This window comes from Lithobates pipiens, unplaced genomic scaffold, assembly GCF_037356315.1.
Source record: "Lithobates pipiens isolate NorthernLeopardFrog02 unplaced genomic scaffold, aLitPip1_a1.2 Scaffold_22, whole genome shotgun sequence".
Taxonomy (NCBI): Eukaryota; Metazoa; Chordata; class Amphibia; order Anura; family Ranidae; genus Lithobates; species Lithobates pipiens.
The window spans coordinates 97171951-97192564 of NW_027507784.1; the positions used below are offsets into that span (position 1 = coordinate 97171951).

Consider the following 20614-nt stretch of genomic DNA (forward strand, 5'->3'; position numbering starts at 1 on the left):
GCCAACGGGGGGGGGGGGGGAATTGCGCTCATATAAGCTCGAAAGGTCAGGCGGGATGTTAGTCCCTAGATAAGTCAGGGTGGCGGACGTCCATCTGAACTGGAAATTAGATTGTAGGGTAGGGAGCATACGTGGCGGTATTGATATTCCCATAGCCTCCGATTTGGAGAAGTTTATCTTCAGGTTAGATCATTTCCCATAATTCTCAAATTCCCTAATCAGGTTTGGTAGTGACACTCCCGGGTTGGTTAGCGTAAAGAGCATGTCATCGGCATAGGCCGAGATCTTGTGTTGCGACCGCCCGACAGTCACCCCTTATATATCGAGGTTCAGTCTGACCATGGCCAAGAAAGGTTCCAGGGATAATGCAAACAGGAGAAGGGACAGAGGGCATCCCTGTCTCGTCCCGTTAGTTATCGGGAAGGGTTCCGACAGGAGCCCATTGGCTTTCACTTGGGCCGTAGGGCTACAATATACTCCAGCTGTCCTATTGATCATTCTTTCTCCCAGACCTACATGTCTGAGCACCGCAAACATGAACGACCAGCTCACCCGGTCGAAGGCCTTTTCGGCATCGGTATTTAACAGAACACACCGAGTGTTCGCGGTTCTCACAAAATGTAGCAGGCTTAGCTTGGTACTATCCCGTGCTTCCCTAGAGGGGATAAAGCCTACCTGATCAAGATGTACTAGTTGTTGGAGGTGGTCTGCCAACCTGGTAGCCAAGATCTTAGTATAGATTTTGAGGTCTATATTCAGAAGAGATTTCGGTCTATAGCTACCACAAGACGCTGGGTCCCTCCCTTCCTTATGAATTACCGAAATACGGGGCGCTCAGGGAATCAGCAAATCCACTGCCGGTCCCTAGTGCATTAAACAACTTAAGCATGTTACATAGTTACTCAGGTTGAAAAAAGACAAGTCCATCCAGTTCAACCCCCCCCCCCCCCCAAAAAAAAAAAAGATTAATATTATATTTATATATATATATATATATATATATATATATATATATATATATATATATATATATATATATATATATATATATACACACACACACCGGTATATATATATATACATACCGGTATATATATATATATATATATATATATATATATATATATATATATATATATATATATATATATATATAATAAATATCATACCAGCCCATATACCCACAGTTGATCCAGAGGAAGGCAAAAACCCCCAGCAGAGCATGATCCAATTTGCTAAAGCAGGGGAAAAAATTCCTTCCTGATTCCACCCCCCCCCCGAGAGGCAATCGGATTTTCCCCAGATCAACTTTACCTATAAATGTTAGTACCCAGTTATATTATGTACACTTAGGAAATAATCCAGGCCTTTCTTAAAGCAATCCACGGAGCTGGCCAGAACCACCTCTGCAGGGAGTCTATTCCACATTTTCACAGCTCTTACTGTGAAGAAACCTTTCCGTATTTGGAGATTAAATCTCTTTTCCTCTAGACGTAAAGAGTGCCCCCTTGTCCTCTTTGTTGACTGTAAAGTGAATAACTCGACACCAAGTTCCCTATATGGACCCCTTATATATTTGTACATGTTGATCATATCCCCCCTTAATCTCCTCTTATCAAGAGTGAATAAATTCAATTCCTCTAATCTTTCCTCATAGCAGAGTTCCTCCATTCCTCTTGTCAGTTTGGTTGCCCTTCTCTGCACTTTCTCCAGTTCACCAATATCCTTTTTGAGAACTGGTGCCAAAACTGAACTGCATATTCCAGATGAGGTCTTACTAATGATTTGAACAGGGGCAAAATGATATCTCTCTCTCTGGAGTACATACCTCTCTTAATACAGGAAAGGACTTTGCTCGCTTTGGAAACCGCAGCTTGGCATTGCATGCTATTATTGAGCTTATGATCTACCAAAACCCCCAGATCCTTCTCCACTATGGATTCCCCCAGTTGTACTCCCCCTAGAATGTATGATGCATGCATATTCTTAGCCCCCAAGTGCATAACTTTACATTTCTCAACTTTAAACCTCATCTGCCACATAGTTGCCCAAGTAGACAGAGCATTGAGGTCGGCTTGTAAATTGGAGACATTGTATAAGGACATTATTCCACTGCATAGCTTGGTGTCATCTGCAAACACGGAAATATTACTTTTGATCCCAGACCCAATATCATTTATAAAGATATTAAAAAGTAAGGATCCCAACACTGAACCTTGGGGTAGACCACTGATAACCTTAGACCATTCAGAGTAAGAATCATTAACCACGACTCTCTGAATTCTGTCTTTTAGCCAGTTTTCTATCCATTTACAAACTGATATTTCCAAACCTGTAGACTTTACTTCACACATGAGCCGTGTGTGCGGAACTGTATCGAACGCTTTTGCAAAATCCAAATATATCACGTCCACCGGCACCCCTCTGTCCAAGGTTTTACTTACCACCTCATAAAAAGAAATCAGGTTTGTCTGACAACTTCTGCCTTTCAGGAATCCATGCTGTCTGTTGCTCAAAATATTTTTTTCCTGAAAGTACTCGTCTATGTGGTCCTTTTATTAATCCCTCCAGTATCTTCCCAACTATAGAAGTTAAACTAACGGGTCTATAATTACTTGCTAAAGACTTTATTCCCTTTTTAAATATAGGCACCACATTGGCCCTGCGCCAATCCAGTGGTACTATTCCTGTCATTAATGAGCCCCTAAAAATTAGATACAATAGCTTTGAAATTACAGAGCTCAATTCTTTTAGGATCCGTGGGTGGATGCCATCAGGTGCAGGTGCTTTATCCACCTTTATTCTGTCCAAATATTTCTGGACCATATCACTTTTGAGCCATTGTGGATTTGGGGCTGCGTCAGTACCACCCCCATTATGGATATGAGCTCCCCCATGCTCTTTTGTATACACAGAGCTGAAGAAAGTATTTAATAAGTTAGCCTTCTTTGTCCCCAGTCACCCACTCCAGATTATTTTGCAAAGGGCCTACATGCTCAGACTTGAACTTTTTACTATTAATATATTTGAAAAATATCTTGGGGTTTGTCCTACTATGTTTTGCAATCTGTCTTTCATTGTGAATTTTTGCATCCTTGATTTCCTTTTTACATTCTGTTATATTCCTTGTAACATTTCAATGACACTAGCGTTCCTTCATTTTTATATTTTTTAAAAGCTCTTTTTTATAGCTTTTTTAACTTTGGCTGTGAGCCACATCGGTTTTATTTTCAACCTTTTAAACTTATTGCCCATGGGAATATACTTTGCCGTGAGATCACAAACAGTCTTTTTGAAGAATTCCCATTTCTGTTCTGTGCCCATTGGTGCCAATATTCTCTCCCAGTCTAAGTCCTGGAGAGCAGCCCTCATCCTTGGAAAATTTGCTCTCTTGAAATTAAGTGTTTTTATCTTTCCCGTATGTGATTTTTGCTTATAGCTAACATCAAATGAAATTATGTTATGGTCACTGCTACCCAGATGTTCCTTTATCTGAATATTAGTAATACGTTCTGCATGGTTTGAGATTACCAGGTCCAACAGAGCATCATTCCTAGTTAGGGCTTCAATAAACCGGACCATAAAATTGTCCTGTAATAGGTTTACAAATTTTTGCCCTTTAACTGTTCCAGCAGTGCCATTACCCCAGTCAATTTCTGGGTAGTTAGAATACCTCATTATCACTGTCCCAGCCCTTGCAGCCCTTTCTATCTGTGCAAGGAGCTGAGTCTCCACCTCCTCATTAACATTGGGTGGTCTATAACAAACTCCAATGATTAACTTTGAACTACACACATCTGTATGCAGTTCCACCCATAATGCCTCAGACTCATCACACTCTCCGTCCACCAGGTCCTCTCTTTCTCACTCTCTTTGAGATCACTTCTCACATACAGACAGACCCCTCCACCTTTCCTTTTTACTCTGTCTTTCCGAAAGAGTGCATAGCCAGGAATATTAATAGACCAGTTATGTGAGGAATGAAGCCAAGTTTCAGCAATACCGATTACATCATAGCTCTCCTGATGCACCAGAGCTTCCAACTCGCCGATTTTGCTTGGCAGACTTCTGGCATTGGTGAACAAACATTTTAATGCATGAATATATTTTGACAGGTCACATTCCAAGATTACAACTAGGACTTGCTACTATATTTACCTTGGGTTTATGTGCTTTGGTTACCCTACCACTAATGCCCCTAATATTACCCTCTGGAATATGCTCCACGCTGACTATCTCTATCTCTGAACCCTCCCCCCCATCGCCTAGTTTAAAAACCCCTCTAACTTTTTGGCCATCCTTAATCCCAGCTGATCTGCACCCTCCTCATTTAGGTGCAGTCCGTCCCTTCTATAGTACCGGTTATCGATTGAGAAGTCGTCCCAGTCCTCCAGGAACCCAAACCCCTTCTTACTACACCAGCTTTTGAGCCACTTGTTTATTTCCCTAATCGCCCTTTCTGGTGTGGCTCGATGTACTGGTAGTATTCCTGAGAATACTACCTTGAAGGTCCATTTCCTCAATTTAGCTCCCAAGTCCCTAAAATCATTCTTTAGGACACTCCATCTGCCTCTCACTGTCATTGGTGCCAACGTGCACCATGACAGCTGGGTCTTCCACAGCCCCTCCCAGTAATCTGTCCACCAGATCCGTGATGTGCCAAACCCGAGCGCCCGGCAGACAACATACAGTTCGGCACTTCAGCCTCTCTGTCCTCCTAAGAATTGAGTCCCCTACCACCAGAATCTGTCGTTCCTTTCCCTTCACTCGCCCCCCCCCCACTCTCACTGGAGGAGTTCTCCTGGCAGCTAGGAGAATCCCTCCACAGCTCCAGCAGTGCTGGTCCCTGACTGGGATCACCAATGTCACTCAATGGAGCGTACTTATTGGGATGCTCCAGCCCTGGATCGGCCTCCCTGGCACTTGCCCCTCTACCCTTCCTGACTGTCACCCATCTACTCTCTGCTAGTGCCTGCACCTCTTTGTCTCCACCCACCTCTGTGCTGGCCCCAGCCGGCACCTGCCATGTACGTTCCTGGCTCTCATTTAGGGTGGAGGGTCCTCAGTGCTGACAGTTGCTTCCCCAGTTTCAGAACCTGGGCTTCCAGGGAAACAATGTGCTTACATTTTGCACAGCAGTATTCACCCTCGATCAGATGATCAAGGAATGCATACATGCTGCAAGATGTACACCGAGTCGCCTCTCCACCACACCCGCCAGTCATCGTACCTATTAATTTAATGAGGATTAGAGATTATACCCAGTCCAAATTACCTAACAACTAGCTTCCTGACACTAATACTCAAGACAGTACACAGGTACTCACAGACCAGCATGCACCCACAATACACAAGTACCAACGATAGAGATATATATATATATATATATATTACATACACACACACACACACACACACACACACACACACACACACACACACACACACACATATATATATATATATATATATATATATATATATATATATATATATATATATATATATATATATATATATATATATATATATATATATATATATATATATATATATATATATATATATATATATACACACACACACTACTCAGACACCCAGGTACTCACACTACACAGCTACTATGACCCCCCTGTTATAACCTCCTGTTTTAAACTGTGGTTTTTAACTCACCACTTGGACCAGTTCCACTTATGCCGCGTACACGCGATCAAACAATCAGGTGGAAAAGTCCGGCAAACTTAAGTCCGCCGGACAATCCCCCCGTGTGTAGCCTCCGGCATACTTTTTTGACCCGAAAGTACGGCGGACTTAGAAAGTAGTTTTGCACTTCAATCTTCCCGCCGGACTTGCATTTCGGCGGACAATCCAGCCGTGTGTATGCCAGTCCGCCGTACTTTTGAAATGAAAGGACTTTTCCCACCCGGAGAAAAGTCCGCTCATTTCGAGTGGGTCTCCAGGTAGGCGGGGCCCGCAAAGGATGCGTCGCTGGCCCCGCCACCTGGTATGGACTTAAAGGGGAACCCCAAAGCACCTTGTCCCCATGTTGATGAGGACAAGGGCCTCTTCCCGACAACCCTGGCCGTTGGTTGTCGGGGTCTGCGGGCGAGGGGCTTATCGGAATCCGGGAGCCCACTTTAATAAGGGGGCCCCCGGATACCGGCCCCCCACCCTATGTGAAGGAGTATGGGGTACAATGTACCCCTACCCATTCACCTGTAAAATAAAGTACAAAAAAAACACAACAAACGAGATAAAATACTTTATTGCACAGCTCCGGGGGTCTTCAGTCTTCAGGGGGTCTTCTCGCCGGACTCCTCCGCTATCTTCTTCCAGCTCTTTTGCTAGCGGAGGAGCCCAGCTTTCTTCCTCGCCGCCGCCCTTCTTCTGACTTCGGGGGTCTTGTCCCCCTCTTCGGTTCTTCTGCCGGGCCACCGCGCCTTCTTATAGCTCTTTTACAGGCAGCGGCCCGGTCTTCTGTCGCTGCTGTCGTCGCTGTTGTTGTCGTCGCCGCCTTCTGTTCTCTTCATATCTTGATTCGTCGCTCCCTCCGTTCACAATGGCTCTGGCGCGACACGTGGCGACTTATACAGGGACATCACCGGATGATGTCCCCGCCTATTATGATGTCACAGTCCCAGCATTCTCTGGGACTGCAACACCATAATGGGCGGGGACATCATCCGGTGATGTCCCTATATAAGTCGCTGCACGCCCGGTCCCCGTCATTGTGAGCGGAGCGAGCGACGAGGCAACATCTGAAGAGAAGAAAAGAAGAACAGAAGGCGGCGGCGACAGAAGACCGGGCCACTGCCTGTAAAAGAGCTATAAGAAGGCGCGGTGGCCCGGCAGAAGAACCGAAGAGAGGGACAAGACCCCCGAAGTCGGACGAAGAGGCCGTGGCGAGGAATAAAGCCAGGCTCCTCCGCTAGCAAAAGAGCTAGAAGAAGACCCCCGGAGCTGTGCAATAAACTATTTTATCTTGTGTGTTGTGTTTTTTTTGTACTTTATTTTACAGGTGAATGGGTAGGGGTACATTGTACCCCATACTCATTCACATAGGGTGGGGGGCCGGTATCCGGGGGCCCCCTTATTAAAGGGGGCTCCCGGATTCCAATAAGCCCCCCGCCCGCAGACCCCGACAACCAACGGCCAGGGTTGACGGGAAGAGGCCCTTCTCCTCAACATGGGGACAAGGTGCTTTGGGGTGGGGGGCCGCGCGCCCCCCCCCCCTCCCCAAGGCACCCCCCCATGTTGAGGGCATGGCTCAGGAGGGGGGGCGCTCGCTCGTCCCCCCCTTTCCTGGCCGGCCGGGTAGCGTGCTCGGACAAGGGTCTGATGTGGACCTGGGGGGGACCCCCACGCCGAAAAAAGCGACAGCGACTTCTGCTTCGCGGGCCCCGCCTACCCGGAGACTCACTCGAAATGAGCGGACTTTCCTCCGCGTGTGTGGGCAAGTCCGTTCATTTCAAAAGTAGGGCGGATAGTACGGCGGACTTAGTACGCCGTATTAGTCCACTGAAAAAGTGCCGTGTGTGGGCAAGTAGCTCGTTCAGAAAGTCCGACGGACTTAGTCGGCTACGTGTGTACGCGGCATTAGACAGAGTTCTCACAGACTCAAGATGTGTAGGCTCCAATGAGTTCTACCCAAACTTATATAGACCTCAAGCACCTGTGCCCAATTAAACCCTCCCCTTAATTAGTAGGCTGAAGGAAGGAAAGGAAAAAAAAAAAAAAACTATTTAAAAAAAGTGTCAGAAAAGGGTATTAAAAAGCTACAAGAAAAAGCCCCAAAGAACCTAAAAATGCACCCCAGCAGTCACCAGCAGTTAAAAAGCAATACTTATTCACACTCTACTCAAGGCTCCACTGTTCAGCTTGCAACCAGCATGTGTTGTCCTAGTATTGCGGATAGCTTTTTATAATATTGTAGGGTATATCCGTCAGGCCCCGTGGCCTTCCCTGGCATCATCGACCCTATGGCTCTCTGGATTTCCAGCAAAGTTATTGGGGAATCTAGTTCCTCTCGGGCTTCTGGTGTGAGGGAGGGTAGTTGGGACGATGTGATGTAAGCGGACATATCTGCGTGGGACGGTGACGTTGCTGGGAGGTTGTATAACCTGGAGTAGAAGTTTCTAAATTCTTGTGTGATGCATGTGGGCATAGTAACTTTCTGCCCCCCCCCCACGCCGTGGTGATGTGAGGTATACATGTCAAGAGTTTGTGTTCCCTGACCAGTCTTGCTAACAGTTTCCCACATTTGTCCCCTGCTTCATAAGTCAGCTTGCGACAGAACTGTATTGCCGCCTTAGCCCTATAGTGAAGAATGTCCGTGATCTGTTTCCTGGTGTTCCGCAGGTCGGCTTCAGAAGACTGCGTGGGGGCGTGTTTGTGTCTGGCCTCAATAGCGTGTAGTTTCTCTAGTAATTGGTCAAGTTGTTTAGTGCGTTCTGTTTTAATCCGGGCGCCGTGCTTAATAAGGATCCCTCTTACTACCATCTTGCGGGCCTCCCACAGAACCCCCGGCTCGCAGTCAGGTAGATAGTTTTCTTGGAAATAGTGGTGTAAGGTCGCAACCACGTCCTCAAACACCTCTGGGGTTTGCAGTAAGCTTTCATTAAGGCACCAAAATGTGTGTGTGGGGGTGGATATGTCAGATAGCTTGTAAGTTATGAATATTGGCTCGTGGTCTGACCACGTCCTATTTCCTATGGAGGTACTCTCCACCGCTTGCAGCTGGGAGTGGGGGATCAGGAAGTAGTCAATTCTGGTGTAAACCTTGTGCATGGGCAAGTAAAATGTGTAATCTCCTTCCCCAGAGTGTTGTAGCTGCCAGATATCAATAAGTTGTGAGTTATGCAATGTCTTTGCAACCCACTTAAGCTGGTTCGCCGGCATGGATGTCTTGCCTGTCGAAGTGTCTATGGAAGGGATCAACGGGGCATTAAAGTCTCCTCCCAGCAGTAGTTGTCCTGCCTTAAATTCCTGGAGTTTCTCCATAGTTTGCTCTAAAAACGTGGCCTGAAGAGCTCATTAGGGGCATATATGGTCGCCAAGGTCACTTGGACAGTGCCAATAAGGCCCTTCAGAAAAACATACTGGCCAGAGGGATCTACCAAGAAGCCTTGGCAGTGCCACGGGATTTTGCGAGATATCAGTATGGAAACTCCCTTTGATTTACCTAATGGGTTAACAGAATGGTACGTCAGCGGGTAATGTCTGTTACGTAGATATGGTAGCACCGCATCGCTCGCCAGCCGGACGAGTACAGGAGGCGTCTGGAAAAGGCAAAAAGCGTCAAGAAAAGGGCACCGATGGTTCATCGCGGGGCCAAGCGGGATTATGAAGAAGCAGAAGATGACAATGAAGAAGACCCAATGATCAGCAAAGAGCTGGTTCCAGAGAAGGATGCTGAGGAGAAGGACAGAAAAACACGACGGAAGAAGAAGCATCAAGCAGGACGGGCTGATGAAGGTGTACGTGCTGCAGCTGCTCTTCCGCTCAGTTTTTGAAGTCGGGTTTCTCTTCGGACAATATATTTTGTATGGCTTTGAAGTCGCCCCATCCTATATATGTACACGAAGCCCGTGTCCTCATACCGTGGACTGTTTTGTGTCTCGTCCCACTGAGAAGACCATCTTCCTCTTAATCATGTATGCTGTCAGTGGGCTGTGCTTTTTTCTCAACCTCTGTGAACTCTTTCACCTGGGCATTGGTGGCATTCGTGATTCCCTGCGGCGGAAAAGTCGGGACATAGAGGAGGTCCGGGGTTCTAAAAAGACCCCCAGTGCCCCACCTAACTACCACTCTGTGCTAAAAAAAGGGAAGATCCCCAATGGCAAGCTGTATCCAGAAAATGGTGTGTCTGAAGCCTTTGAGCTGCCAGTGGCCCATTCAGGACTACATGAGCTGGACCAACTGCGTCAGCATCTCAAGCAGGCCCAAGAGCAACTGGACTTGGCCTTTCAGTTGAACACCGCCCACCAGTCAAGGAGTAGCAGTCCAGAAGCAAACAGCATAGCGGCCGAGCAGAACAGACTCAACTTTGCTCAGGAGAAGGGGGGAGGAGTCAGTGAAAAAGGTTTGTGATATTCAGAGGATGGCGTTGGGGAGACGGGGGACTTGAAGCATTGCCAATCGTGAACGACAACTGGAATTGAATTACCATGAGGGTCCTGACCCCTCCCCCGGCCAGGAAACTCTGCGGAGGGTGAAGAAAAGGGAACGTCTAGGGAGAGAGCGGTTTATGAATGGCTCTCTGTTTTCTGACTGCAAAAGCTGCATCGTCTTCTGGAAAGTTATTGAAATATTGCTGTTGATCCCGCTCCCTGCTGATGGCTTGGAGTGCAACCCCCCCCCAGCAGAAGTAAATGCTACTGGTTTACAAGGACTACCAGCCACCCGCTTCAGGAGCGGCAGCAAGGGCTATGGCTGGCTGGCTCCGTTATCTTTTTTGTCTTAACTTTGTTGTTTTTTTTGTAACATTTTTTAATATTTGGGTTTTTTGTTTTTCTCCTTTTTTCTATTTGTCACTCTTTGTTTTTCCATTTGAAGAATGTTGCATTGGTTGAAATGTGTTTTGAACGTAGTGGTACGGGAACATTTCAATGTTTTTCATAAAAAGGGAGACGGCTTTTTGCCCAGAATTTTTTTTTTATAATATAATGTTAATGTAACCACAACTGCAGCAGTGTGGAAGTTATCGGTACAGATAGAGCCTCCTCGGTTTAAATCTAGAAGGCCTGGCCACAGCGGAGGACCCCCGTGACCATGTCCTATAGTGACGAAACGCGTAGGGAGGAGGAGCGACGTCCTGACGCCACCAGCTCGCGTTGTTTGCGGAAGTATTGGGCGCGAATCGAGACCGGCCGGCTCGGATTTGCTTAACGATCGTTTTAAACATGATTTCTGTAAGTGCGCATTTGTCTCTTACGTTCGATTAAAATTTATTTGGGTTTTACACTATTGTGAGTTTTATTACCTTCTATGTAAACTGGTGAGAGGGAGTGCATTTGGAGGCGAATGGGTTCCAGAGTTCTTTTGCATCCATATGTGAAAACCCTGGACTGGGGGAATCAGTCATCCGCTCTGCATGGTTCTCTGTAATAAGGAACCATACACCTTCGGTAAGCAGCAGTAATATCTGTGGTGGAGGTTGTGCACGGTTCACGTTCGTTTTGGATATTTATGCTGTCACCATATCACCGTGGAATATTTTGAAAATAGATACTTTTCATGGACTTTATGAACACTTTAATATTCAATGTTATGACTTTTTTTCACATATATTGATGTTTTATGAATGTTTTAAGGCAATTGGCCATTGGATGTCACATTGCCCTTTTTTGAATGTTCACATCATATTAGGATAATTCATTATTATTTATGGTATCTTCACTGACAATATTGATATATATTTGTTACCCACACCTAATATAATTTTATCTTCTGGTATAGTTGCTGTCTTGATAAATTCAGCACTTATTATGATGTGATTGCTTAAATTTCCTTGCACTTAAAATTTTTCCGCATAGGATTGATAAATTATTAAGTTAAAGGTATCGGAGTTTTCCCACACAGGTGTACTTTTTGTTTAGTAACTTTTTTTCAGCGCAACCCACCCTTTTTTCCCTTTATGCCAAATGTAGTATAACATTTGGGTTGCTGCTTTTTCCCTAGTTTCTTATTTGATAAGCGCGGTTTTTCCTCTTTTTTTATCTTGTAGATATGGTAGCGCATTGGGTTTAAAATGTGTCTCCTGGATAAAAGCAACGTCTGCGTGAGACCTTTTCAGGTCATCTTGCAGGATACGTCTTTTTTCTGGCGTATTAAGGCCCTTCGCATTAAGCGATAGTATTTTGAGATGTTGTAATGCCATGGTCAAACAAAAAGGGGAGGGGGTAGGTTAGAGATAAGGGGGGGAAAGGAAGAGAAGGGGGGGTGTAGAACAGGAAGTAGGAGGGAGAGAAAGAGTAGGAAATAAAAGAACAGTTGTATAGGATCGGGCCTACTGCCCCATGTCCCCTTTTAAAAAGGTAGCTATTTGCATATAGTGCCTCAGGAGTTAAAACCGTGCCCCCTAGCAAGACATGCTAGACTATTGGGGGGGGGGGGGGGGGCGAGTAGGACAAGGTTTGTCTCCCACCTCCATACACATTGCACCAGATGTGTACACCTCAAATCCAATACCAAAGAAATAAAAAAAAACTTTTCTTTAAAGATAAATCAGTAAACATAAAAAGTTCAATAAACCCTGAGCAGCCGCATTATGACCAATGTACCTCTGGAGTCATGCAACGTAGCCAGTCTCTGCTTAATACTCGGCAGGAAAAAAAAAAAAAGAAAGAAGAAAAAAGCACAACCTCCCTTCTCTTCACAGAGTCTGCAGTCCCCTCGAATCCGGGAGGCGCCGGCACGCCCGGACAACAACAAATAGAAAAATTCCAGCAGGTCAGCCAGTATCCCCCAGAGGCAGGTACCTTCAATGTCACATCCGGGCCTCCTCACTCACAGCCAGTAGCCGATGCGTCCGGTCCCCCATGGTAAAGTCAGTAAATATCAGGGTCAGAAAGGCTGCTGGAGACAGGCTTATCTGATACAGTCCTCTGGGTTGAAATTACCGAAGCTGGGAGGTCTCGGCTCTCCGCCACCGCAGCGGGGTCGGTGTCCGCTCACATCCCCATAGGCAGTGAAGGCATTAAAGATCAAGACACGGTCACGGAGCCATGGGGAACCGCCAGCTCAGGGTCTGTAGAGGAACCGGATTGAGCGCTTAGGGCCAGGTACTCTGACAGCATAGAGTAGACCTGCAGTAAAGTCTGGAGGGATCCGTTGTGCCTGCCGGGGTAGGACGTCTTCATGAGGGCAGTAGGGCCGGTCAGTTGTTAGCTGAAGATCAGTCCGGTTAAGAGTGGTGGCATAGAGTCTCAAGGCGGGTCCCCAGCTGGGCTAACGAGAAGGGAAACCGTTCTGGGCAGGGCTGCCGTGTTCATAGCTACACGGCGGGGGGAAGCCGTCCAGGTCAGTGTTACCGGGAAACAGACAGGGGGAGACAATCAATCCAAGTCAGTGGTGCAAGCAGGCATAACTACCAGAGAACCTCCATTGGTCAGTAACTCCAGCGGGGGGGTATATGGCTGTAAGCTACCTTTTACAGCTCCTGGGAATCCTCTTGTGAATGTGCTCTGGGTCTGCGGAGGCAGACAGGCAGCGTGGTCACCCTCAATGCTTCCACGTGCAGTTGCCATCTTGGGTCCTGGCGAGTGTTGTTGGGAAAGCTGGAAAAGCCGTTCAATCTCCCCCGGTTGTGGAGTTTGAGCCGTGGGTCTGGTGGGTCTACTCTTCCTCTGCGTAGAACGTTTTCTCGAGGTGTACATATTGCGTCTAATCAGCTAAAGTCATCAGATAAGGCGAGAGACAGCCGGGAGCTCAAAAAGTGCACGTCTCCATCTCTCCATGCCCAGGCTTGCAGTTCCAGGGAAGTTTTTGACCATCCGTGGGCGTCATGTCGGGCTGGGGACGTTTTGTCGAAGCTACGGCGGACGAAAAAGCCGATTGTGAGCGGAAAAAGAGGGCCCTTGCCTATGGCGTGGCTCCTAAGCTTTCCTGGCCTGTGGGAGTAGGTTACACTTACCAACGGTGGCATTTTTAATAATGTCATCTAGTGAGGCCCCAAAGAGCCAGTCGCCAAGGAAAGGAAGATCCGTCAGGACTTTTTTGGATGCCTGGTCAGCAGACCAGCATTTTAGCCAAATTAGGCGCCTTGCACTAGTTGGTCTGCTAGTTCCACGCAGACAGGGGAAGCCTGTTGCTCTGCCAATTCGTGGTGCAAAAGTTTCACCCACTCAGTGTCTGCAACACAAGTGCAGATGCCAGTACAGGTCGCACGGCAGACCCCACAACCGTAAGCCACCGCCTCGGCCTTCCTGTCCGTGGGATCCTTGAATGCAGGAGTCCCCTCAACTGGGATTGTGGTTACTTTATTTAACCTGGATACTGGGGGGTCCAAGACCGGAGGAGCCGACCATTTCTTGAGAAGGCTTTCCTCAAAGGGGTAAGGCACCGCCATGTATTTGGGGACCGAAAAGGTCAGTCGGGCGACCCCATTCCTTGTAAATGAACTTGTCAAAATAAGTCAGATACGGGAATACCTTAGGTGAACGTGCTGGCTTGCAGGACCCAAAAGTGACCGGTACATCAGCAGATGGATCCGCTGGCTCCTGAATCTTCTGGGTATCATGGACAGCTGTGATAAGTGCTCCAACAAGCGTTTTGTCGTGCACGGACCCTGACAGGGACTCATCCTCACTGTTCGAACGGTCCTGGTCATCGTCATCTGACAATACAGAGCAAGGGTTACCGGCCTCAGCAGGACCCGAGTCTGTGTCAGAGCTCTCCCCAGAGGATGGGGGGGGCCCCATGGGCCGCTTTTTAGCACCTTTCTTCCCACGCACCGCCTCTATCTTGGCAACGAACAAATTGAGGACCGTCGTCAGGGCATCCATAGGGAACGCGCAGTCCGCAGGTGACCCGGTTGCAATTGCCTGTATTTCGGGGGAAGAAACACAAGTTTCTGAAGCCATGCTGACCCTACCCTGTCTGACTTAGGACAGTGACAGTCCCACCCTCCTTGCTGCCCCTGACTGAGGGGTTCTAACCCACCAGACTCACTGCCCTGAGGAGTTCTGTGCTGTTTTACAGCAGTGCCTGTAGATCCCTAGCGCTCCCAGATGCAGAAGGACCAAAGTTATGTCGGTGGTAGTCCGTCAGCATGATCTGTGAACGATCGCTGAGCGATCTGACACGTGTCCAGATTACACAGAAAGCCTCCCATCGCTCTGCGATGACAAAACAGCAAGTTAAGGGCACATGAGCTGCTGCTAGAGCACAAAAAAACAAAAACAAAGGTCCAGCTTCAAGAAAATGGCTGCCAGTGTTCTGAATAGGGAATCACCGGGAAAATTGCCGCCTGAAGCCCAGAACCATGCCATCCCTTGCCCACACCGAAAATGGTCGCCAGCCAGCACCATGAGAGGCAGAAAGAAAACACGTGGCAGACACAGCGCTGCACCAACACAGGGGGAACCTCACAGGGCCCTCCGGGATTAAGGCACACAGGACCCAGGCACCCCAGCACAGCCAGAACCCAGGTGAGAGCCCAGGGCACAGACACATCGCTCAGTACATGTACAGCCCCCCCCTCGTGAGGGGGGGAAAGGAGGAGAGTTAGCGACAGGGGAGAGAAGAGAGGGAGGTGAGGGGGGCTGCTAAATCGACCTCCCAGGGAATGCCCAGCTGCTCAACCCTGCAGAGATAGGGAGAGCTGAACTTACCAGTCCTGAAGAGCTGGGAGACATTCCATTGTAGCCAACTCCTGATCTTCAGTAGTCCGGTAATATGTATGACCCGGAGCATAAAAGCTCACGACCACCTTTGGAGCTGAGGTATGTCGTGGCCTGCCGAGCCGGAGCTGCGACCTGCACACGATCGATGGCCGAACTGGGGAGACTACAAGGATAAGTGTACCAGCCTGTCACCCATCCGGCTGTTGATAGAAGGTCACAGGATCATTCATCTTGAGCAAAAAGCCAAGCGTCTGCATCAAAAAGCACGGACCTATGTGCCTGCAGGGTTCCTTGGTGTATCTCCTTCACTAAGCAAAATAAAACTGAGGCTGCTAGGGCAGACTGTGGGGATTGTAACCTAGGGACCGCCCCCTGGGTGGAACTAAAACTTCTTTATTGTTGTATTACAACTTTGCCTAGTAATCTCCAGCGATAGGGCTAACAACCCATTTTTTTACACAGAGGAGCTGCGTCGGTCGGTGAATATAAGAGAAATCGCTTTTCTGACACCACAGAAACGTGCTGCCCTTTAGCAGATACACAGCAGTGCCATTAATCATTAATGACACCCTCACACATCTGCTGAGATGTGCGTATTCAATTGCACCAAAATTCAGGGTGCAGTGGCACCATGTTATTTTAAAAAAGGGTTCCACCTCCGATTTGCTTACCTTTGCAGAACAGGCTTAATGATCACAGTTGTAGGCAGGACTTTCAAGCATGCCCTTTTACCTCCCCAGTGGGCAGCATTCAGTAGAATTGATGGTGGATATTACCTCAGGGTGGCATGATATACATATGAATGCCAAACTATTTACATATCCATGCAGCCATTTCGCAGCTATTTACATATTAATGCCGCCGCTATTTACCTATCAATGCAGGTTATTTAAATGTAAACAGAGTCTGCAGGTGAGTCACCTGTACACAATAGGCAGAGCTGAGAAGCATTGGTAACAACTTCACACTGAGATATTGAGACACAGACTAAAACTTCAAGGGACAAGGGAATTTGAACTGGGATAGTTGGCAAGTATGGGGCCCCACAACAATGATGGGGCCCAGGGCAGATGCCCCTTTTGCCCTGCCTTAAAGACAGCCTTGTCTAGAAAGCTGAAACATTATATAGAAAGTAAAAAAATTTGCTTACAGCAGCCTCCATGAACAGGTACTGTTATGCCGCGTACACACGATCAAACAAGCGGGTGGAAAAGTCCGGCAAACTCAAGTCCGCCGGACAATCCCCCCGTGTGTAGCCTCCGGCATACTTTTTTGACCCGAAAGTACGGCGGACTTAGAATGCCGTGTTACACTCCAATCTTCCCGCCGGACTCGCATTTCGGCGGACAATCCGGCCGTGTGTATGCCAGTCCGCCGTACTTTTGAAATGAGCGGACTTTTCTCGCCCGGAGAAAAGTCCGCTCATTTCGAGCGGGTCTCCAGGTAGGCGGGGCCCGCGAAGGAGACGGCCGCCGGCCCCGCCACCTGGTATGGACTTAAAGGGGAACCCCGAAAAAAATCGGCGTGGGGGTCCCCCCCCAAGTCCACAACAGACCCTTGTCCGAGCACGCTACCCGGCCGACCAGGAAAGAGGGGGCGAGCGAGCCGTACCAGGCCGTGCGGCCCCCCCCCACCCCAAAGCACCTTGTCCCCATGTTGATGAGGACAAGGGCCTCTTCCCGACAACCCTGGCCGTTGGTTGTCGGGGTCTGCGGGCGGGGGGCTTATCGGAATCCGGGAGCCCCCTTTAATAAGGGGGCCCCCGGATACCGGCCCCCCACCCTATGTGAATGAGTATGGGGTACAATGTAAAATAAAAGTACAAAAAAAACACAACACACGAGATAAAATACTTTATTGCACAGCTCCGGGGGGTCTTCCGTCTTCGGGGGTCTTCTCGCCGGACTCCTCCGCTATCTTCTTGTAGCTCTTTTGCTAGCGGAGGAGTCCGGCTTTCTTCCTCGCCGCCGGCCTCTTCTTCCGACTTCGGGGGTCTTGTCCCACTCTTCGATTCTTCTGCCGGGCCACCGCGCCTTCTTCTAGCTCTTTTACAGGCGGTGGCCCGGTCTTCTGTCGCCGCCGCCGCCTTCAGTTCTTCTGTTCTTCTTCAGATGTTGCCTTGCCGAGTCCTCCGCTCACAATGACAGGGAACGGGCACGGGGCGGTGGATGTCACATGGGTTCATGTCACATGGTGACCCCGCCCCCTTACGATGTCACAGTCCCGGAGGATGCTGGGACTGTCGCCATGTGACATCAACCCATGTGACATGAACCCATGTGACATCCACGGAAGACCCGCCCCTTGTCCCTATATAAGTCGCCGCGTGCCTGTTCCCTGTCATTGTGAGCGGAGGACTCGGCGAGGCAACATCTGAAGAAGAAGAAGAGAACAACAGAAGAACGGAAGGCGGCGGCGGCGACAGAAGACCGGGCCACCGCCTGTAAAAGAGCTAGAAGAAGGCGCGGTGGCCCGGCAGAAGAACCGAAGAGGGGGACAAGACCCCCGAAGTCGGAAGAAGAGGCCGGCGGCGAGGAAGAAAGCCGGACTCCTCCGCTAGCAAAAGAGCTACAAGAAGATAGCGGAGGAATCCGGCGAGAAGACCCCCTTAGACGGAAGACCCCCGGAGCTGTGCAATAAAGTATTTTATCTTGTGTGTTGTGTTTTTTTGTACTTTTATTTTACAGGTGAATGGGTAGGGGTACATTGTACCCCATACTCATTCACATAGGGTGGGGGGCCTTTATCCGGGGGCCCCCTTATTAAAGGGGGCTCCCGGATTCCGATAAGCCCCCCGCCCGCAGACCCCGACAACCAACAGCCAGGGTTGTCGGGAAGAGGCCCTTGTCCTCATCAACATGGGGACAAGGTGCTTTGGGGTGGGGGGGCCGCGCGCCCCCCCTTCCCCAAGGCACCCCCCATGTTGAGGGCACGCCATGTTGAGGGCCTGGTACGGCTCAGGGGGGGGGCACTCGCTCGCCCCTCCTTTCCTGGCCGGCCGGGTAGCGTGCTCGGACAAGGGTCTGTTGTGGACTTTGGGGGGGACCCCCACCCCAATTTTTTCCGGCGTTGGGGTTCCCCTTTAAGTCCATACCAGGCGGCAGGGCCAGCGACCTCTCCTTCGCGGGCCCCGCCTACCTGGAGATGCGCTCGAAATGAGCGGACTTTCCTCCGCGTGTGTGGGCGAGTCCGTTCATTTCAAAAGTAGGGCGGATAGTACGGTGGACTTAGTACGCCGTATTAGTCCGCTGAAAAAGTGCCGTGTGTTGGCAAGTAGCCCGTTCGCAAAGTCCGACGGACAGTCTGGCGGGAAGTCCGCCAGGCTAAGTACGTCGGACAGACGGCTACGTGTGTACGCGGCTTTAGATATTGTAGCAAAAAGAATGGCATGGATTACTGTATGATTTACCAACGCCAAATCGACTGTGCACTTTGAAAGTGCAGTAGCATTCATTTTCCTTAGTAAATGTAATGTGGTAAAGCTTCTCTTTGTAAAAATTACCCAAAAAACAAAAAAAAAAAAACACATTTCATGCATATGATTGGATGATGGAAATCAGCACAGCTTTACCAAATTTACTAAGCACTGGGGAAAATTGTTGCAAACTGCACTTGCAAAGTGTACAGTCTATTTACCTATATTAATTCAACCCTAACATCTTGCTACAAGGGGCAATCAAGGGAACCACCTCGGTTTTAAAACACAGTTATGCCCTGCTGCTTGCTAACATACATTTAGTGCAGACCTATGCTCTGTGTATAAAGGAACCCCCAATAACTAAAGAGAGGAAAGGAGGTTCTCTTGCACCATCTTATGATCGTCCAAGTTCTCAGTGCTCAACGTGCAGCCTTTGGTGTTTTGCAGTGGGGCCCCTGGCCCCAGCAGTCAGTAAGGGGAGGGACAATTTGTAAAGAAGCTGTGCTAGCAGATAACTCTAGCAATCTCATGTGACACATCTCTGGTCTTAAACCACTCACTTAGCTCAATCTGACCATTTCTTCTAGTAAGCTGCATTTGAGCCCCCTGTTACTCATAAGTTGACAATCACAGGTCTAAGTAATAAAAGCACTGTGGGCTGGGCATCCCTCTAGAAATGTGGAACTTTCCTAAATGCAGACACACAGATAAAACAATGCTCTATTGCCATACAGATACTTGCAACTTACCATCAAGCTCTAGATCCAGTCTGCTTAGGAAGTCAACATTGAATATAGCTCTTACCAAGTCTTCTGGCAAGCGTTCTGACAAACATAACGCATAAGCCAGAAATGCCAAGTGGCGAGGCTTCATTGAATCTGTAAATAAGACATACAACGATGCATTTGTCAGTTCTGTCACACAGCAAGGCAGTTCCATTTATAAATTCCATACTTGTCTGCTCTAAAGGAGCACTTTGACAAAATAAAACCTGCTCTTCACCTTCTTAAAGTGGGAGTACACTCCCTTGGTTGATATCTACCTATAGGTAAGACTATAAAAAGGCTTACCTATAGTTACATTAATAACTGTACACGTTTAGGAGATATTTACTTGTGAATGGGCTGGTGACATCGCTGGTGCATGCACTCTGAAGGAACAGCATGCCCATGCCTTACCTTCAGAGTCCTGTGAATAGCAACTCCTGCATGCACGGTAGTGACATAATCACAGCGCAGCCAATCAGACAACCGGAGGACACAAACCCGAAGACTGGTGAAGAAGGAAGCCCCGTCAGCAGTGACAGCTCGTCACTGGAAGGCTTTGTTTTAGGGTAAGTTTCACATAATGTGCTAGTTAATGCGATGCATACTAACATATTAAAACATGTCTCTTAATGAATAAAATGTATATATTTTTTATGAAAAAACATTTTTTGACTCCTATTTGCTGCTAAAATGCCCCATGGGGAATTGTCCACTTTCATTCAAATATTTTGTATCGGGGTGTGCAGCCTTATCAGACTCCCATACATGTGTTGTTCGTTGCTATAGCATATTAGAACTTTACCTTGCAGGTTTAAAAAAAAAAAAAAAAAAGCTTGGCAGTTTACTACTGCTTTAATTGTGTCTTTTTTTTTTTTGAGTAAACATTTGTCGCCTCTCCAGTGCTAAATCTGTCTCAGTCTGATAATCAGGATTCCAGGCACAGGGGTCACAATTATACATAACACCTCTACAAATACTTTATTACAGTTTTATTTGCATATAATCTGGTTGCAGAGTGGCTTGATAAACGTCCTGCATAGTATATAAAAACTAAGTAATATAAAAAGTGACTATATCTACATAGT

General features: G+C 48.0%; 1 protein-coding gene and 1 pseudogene across 18 annotated transcripts in view; one reads left to right on the top strand and one right to left on the bottom strand.

The window, feature by feature from the left end:
* The window catches only part of LOC143923970 (FAST kinase domain-containing protein 1, mitochondrial-like), a 189722-nt gene that overhangs the window by 55390 nt on the left and 113718 nt on the right, over positions 1 to 20614 (bottom strand). For all 18 annotated transcript variants that reach the window (XR_013261799.1, XR_013261798.1, XM_077447941.1 and 15 more), the window contains one exon: positions 19512 to 19640. Coding sequence is in view for 16 of the 18 variants with exons in the window: in XM_077447941.1 (XP_077304067.1) it covers positions 19512 to 19640 (129 nt within the window). In the remaining 2 variants the exon portion in view is untranslated. The remainder of the gene's footprint in view (positions 1 to 19511; positions 19641 to 20614) is intronic.
* LOC143925180 (gap junction gamma-1 protein pseudogene) lies at positions 8897 to 10089 on the top strand (annotated as a pseudogene).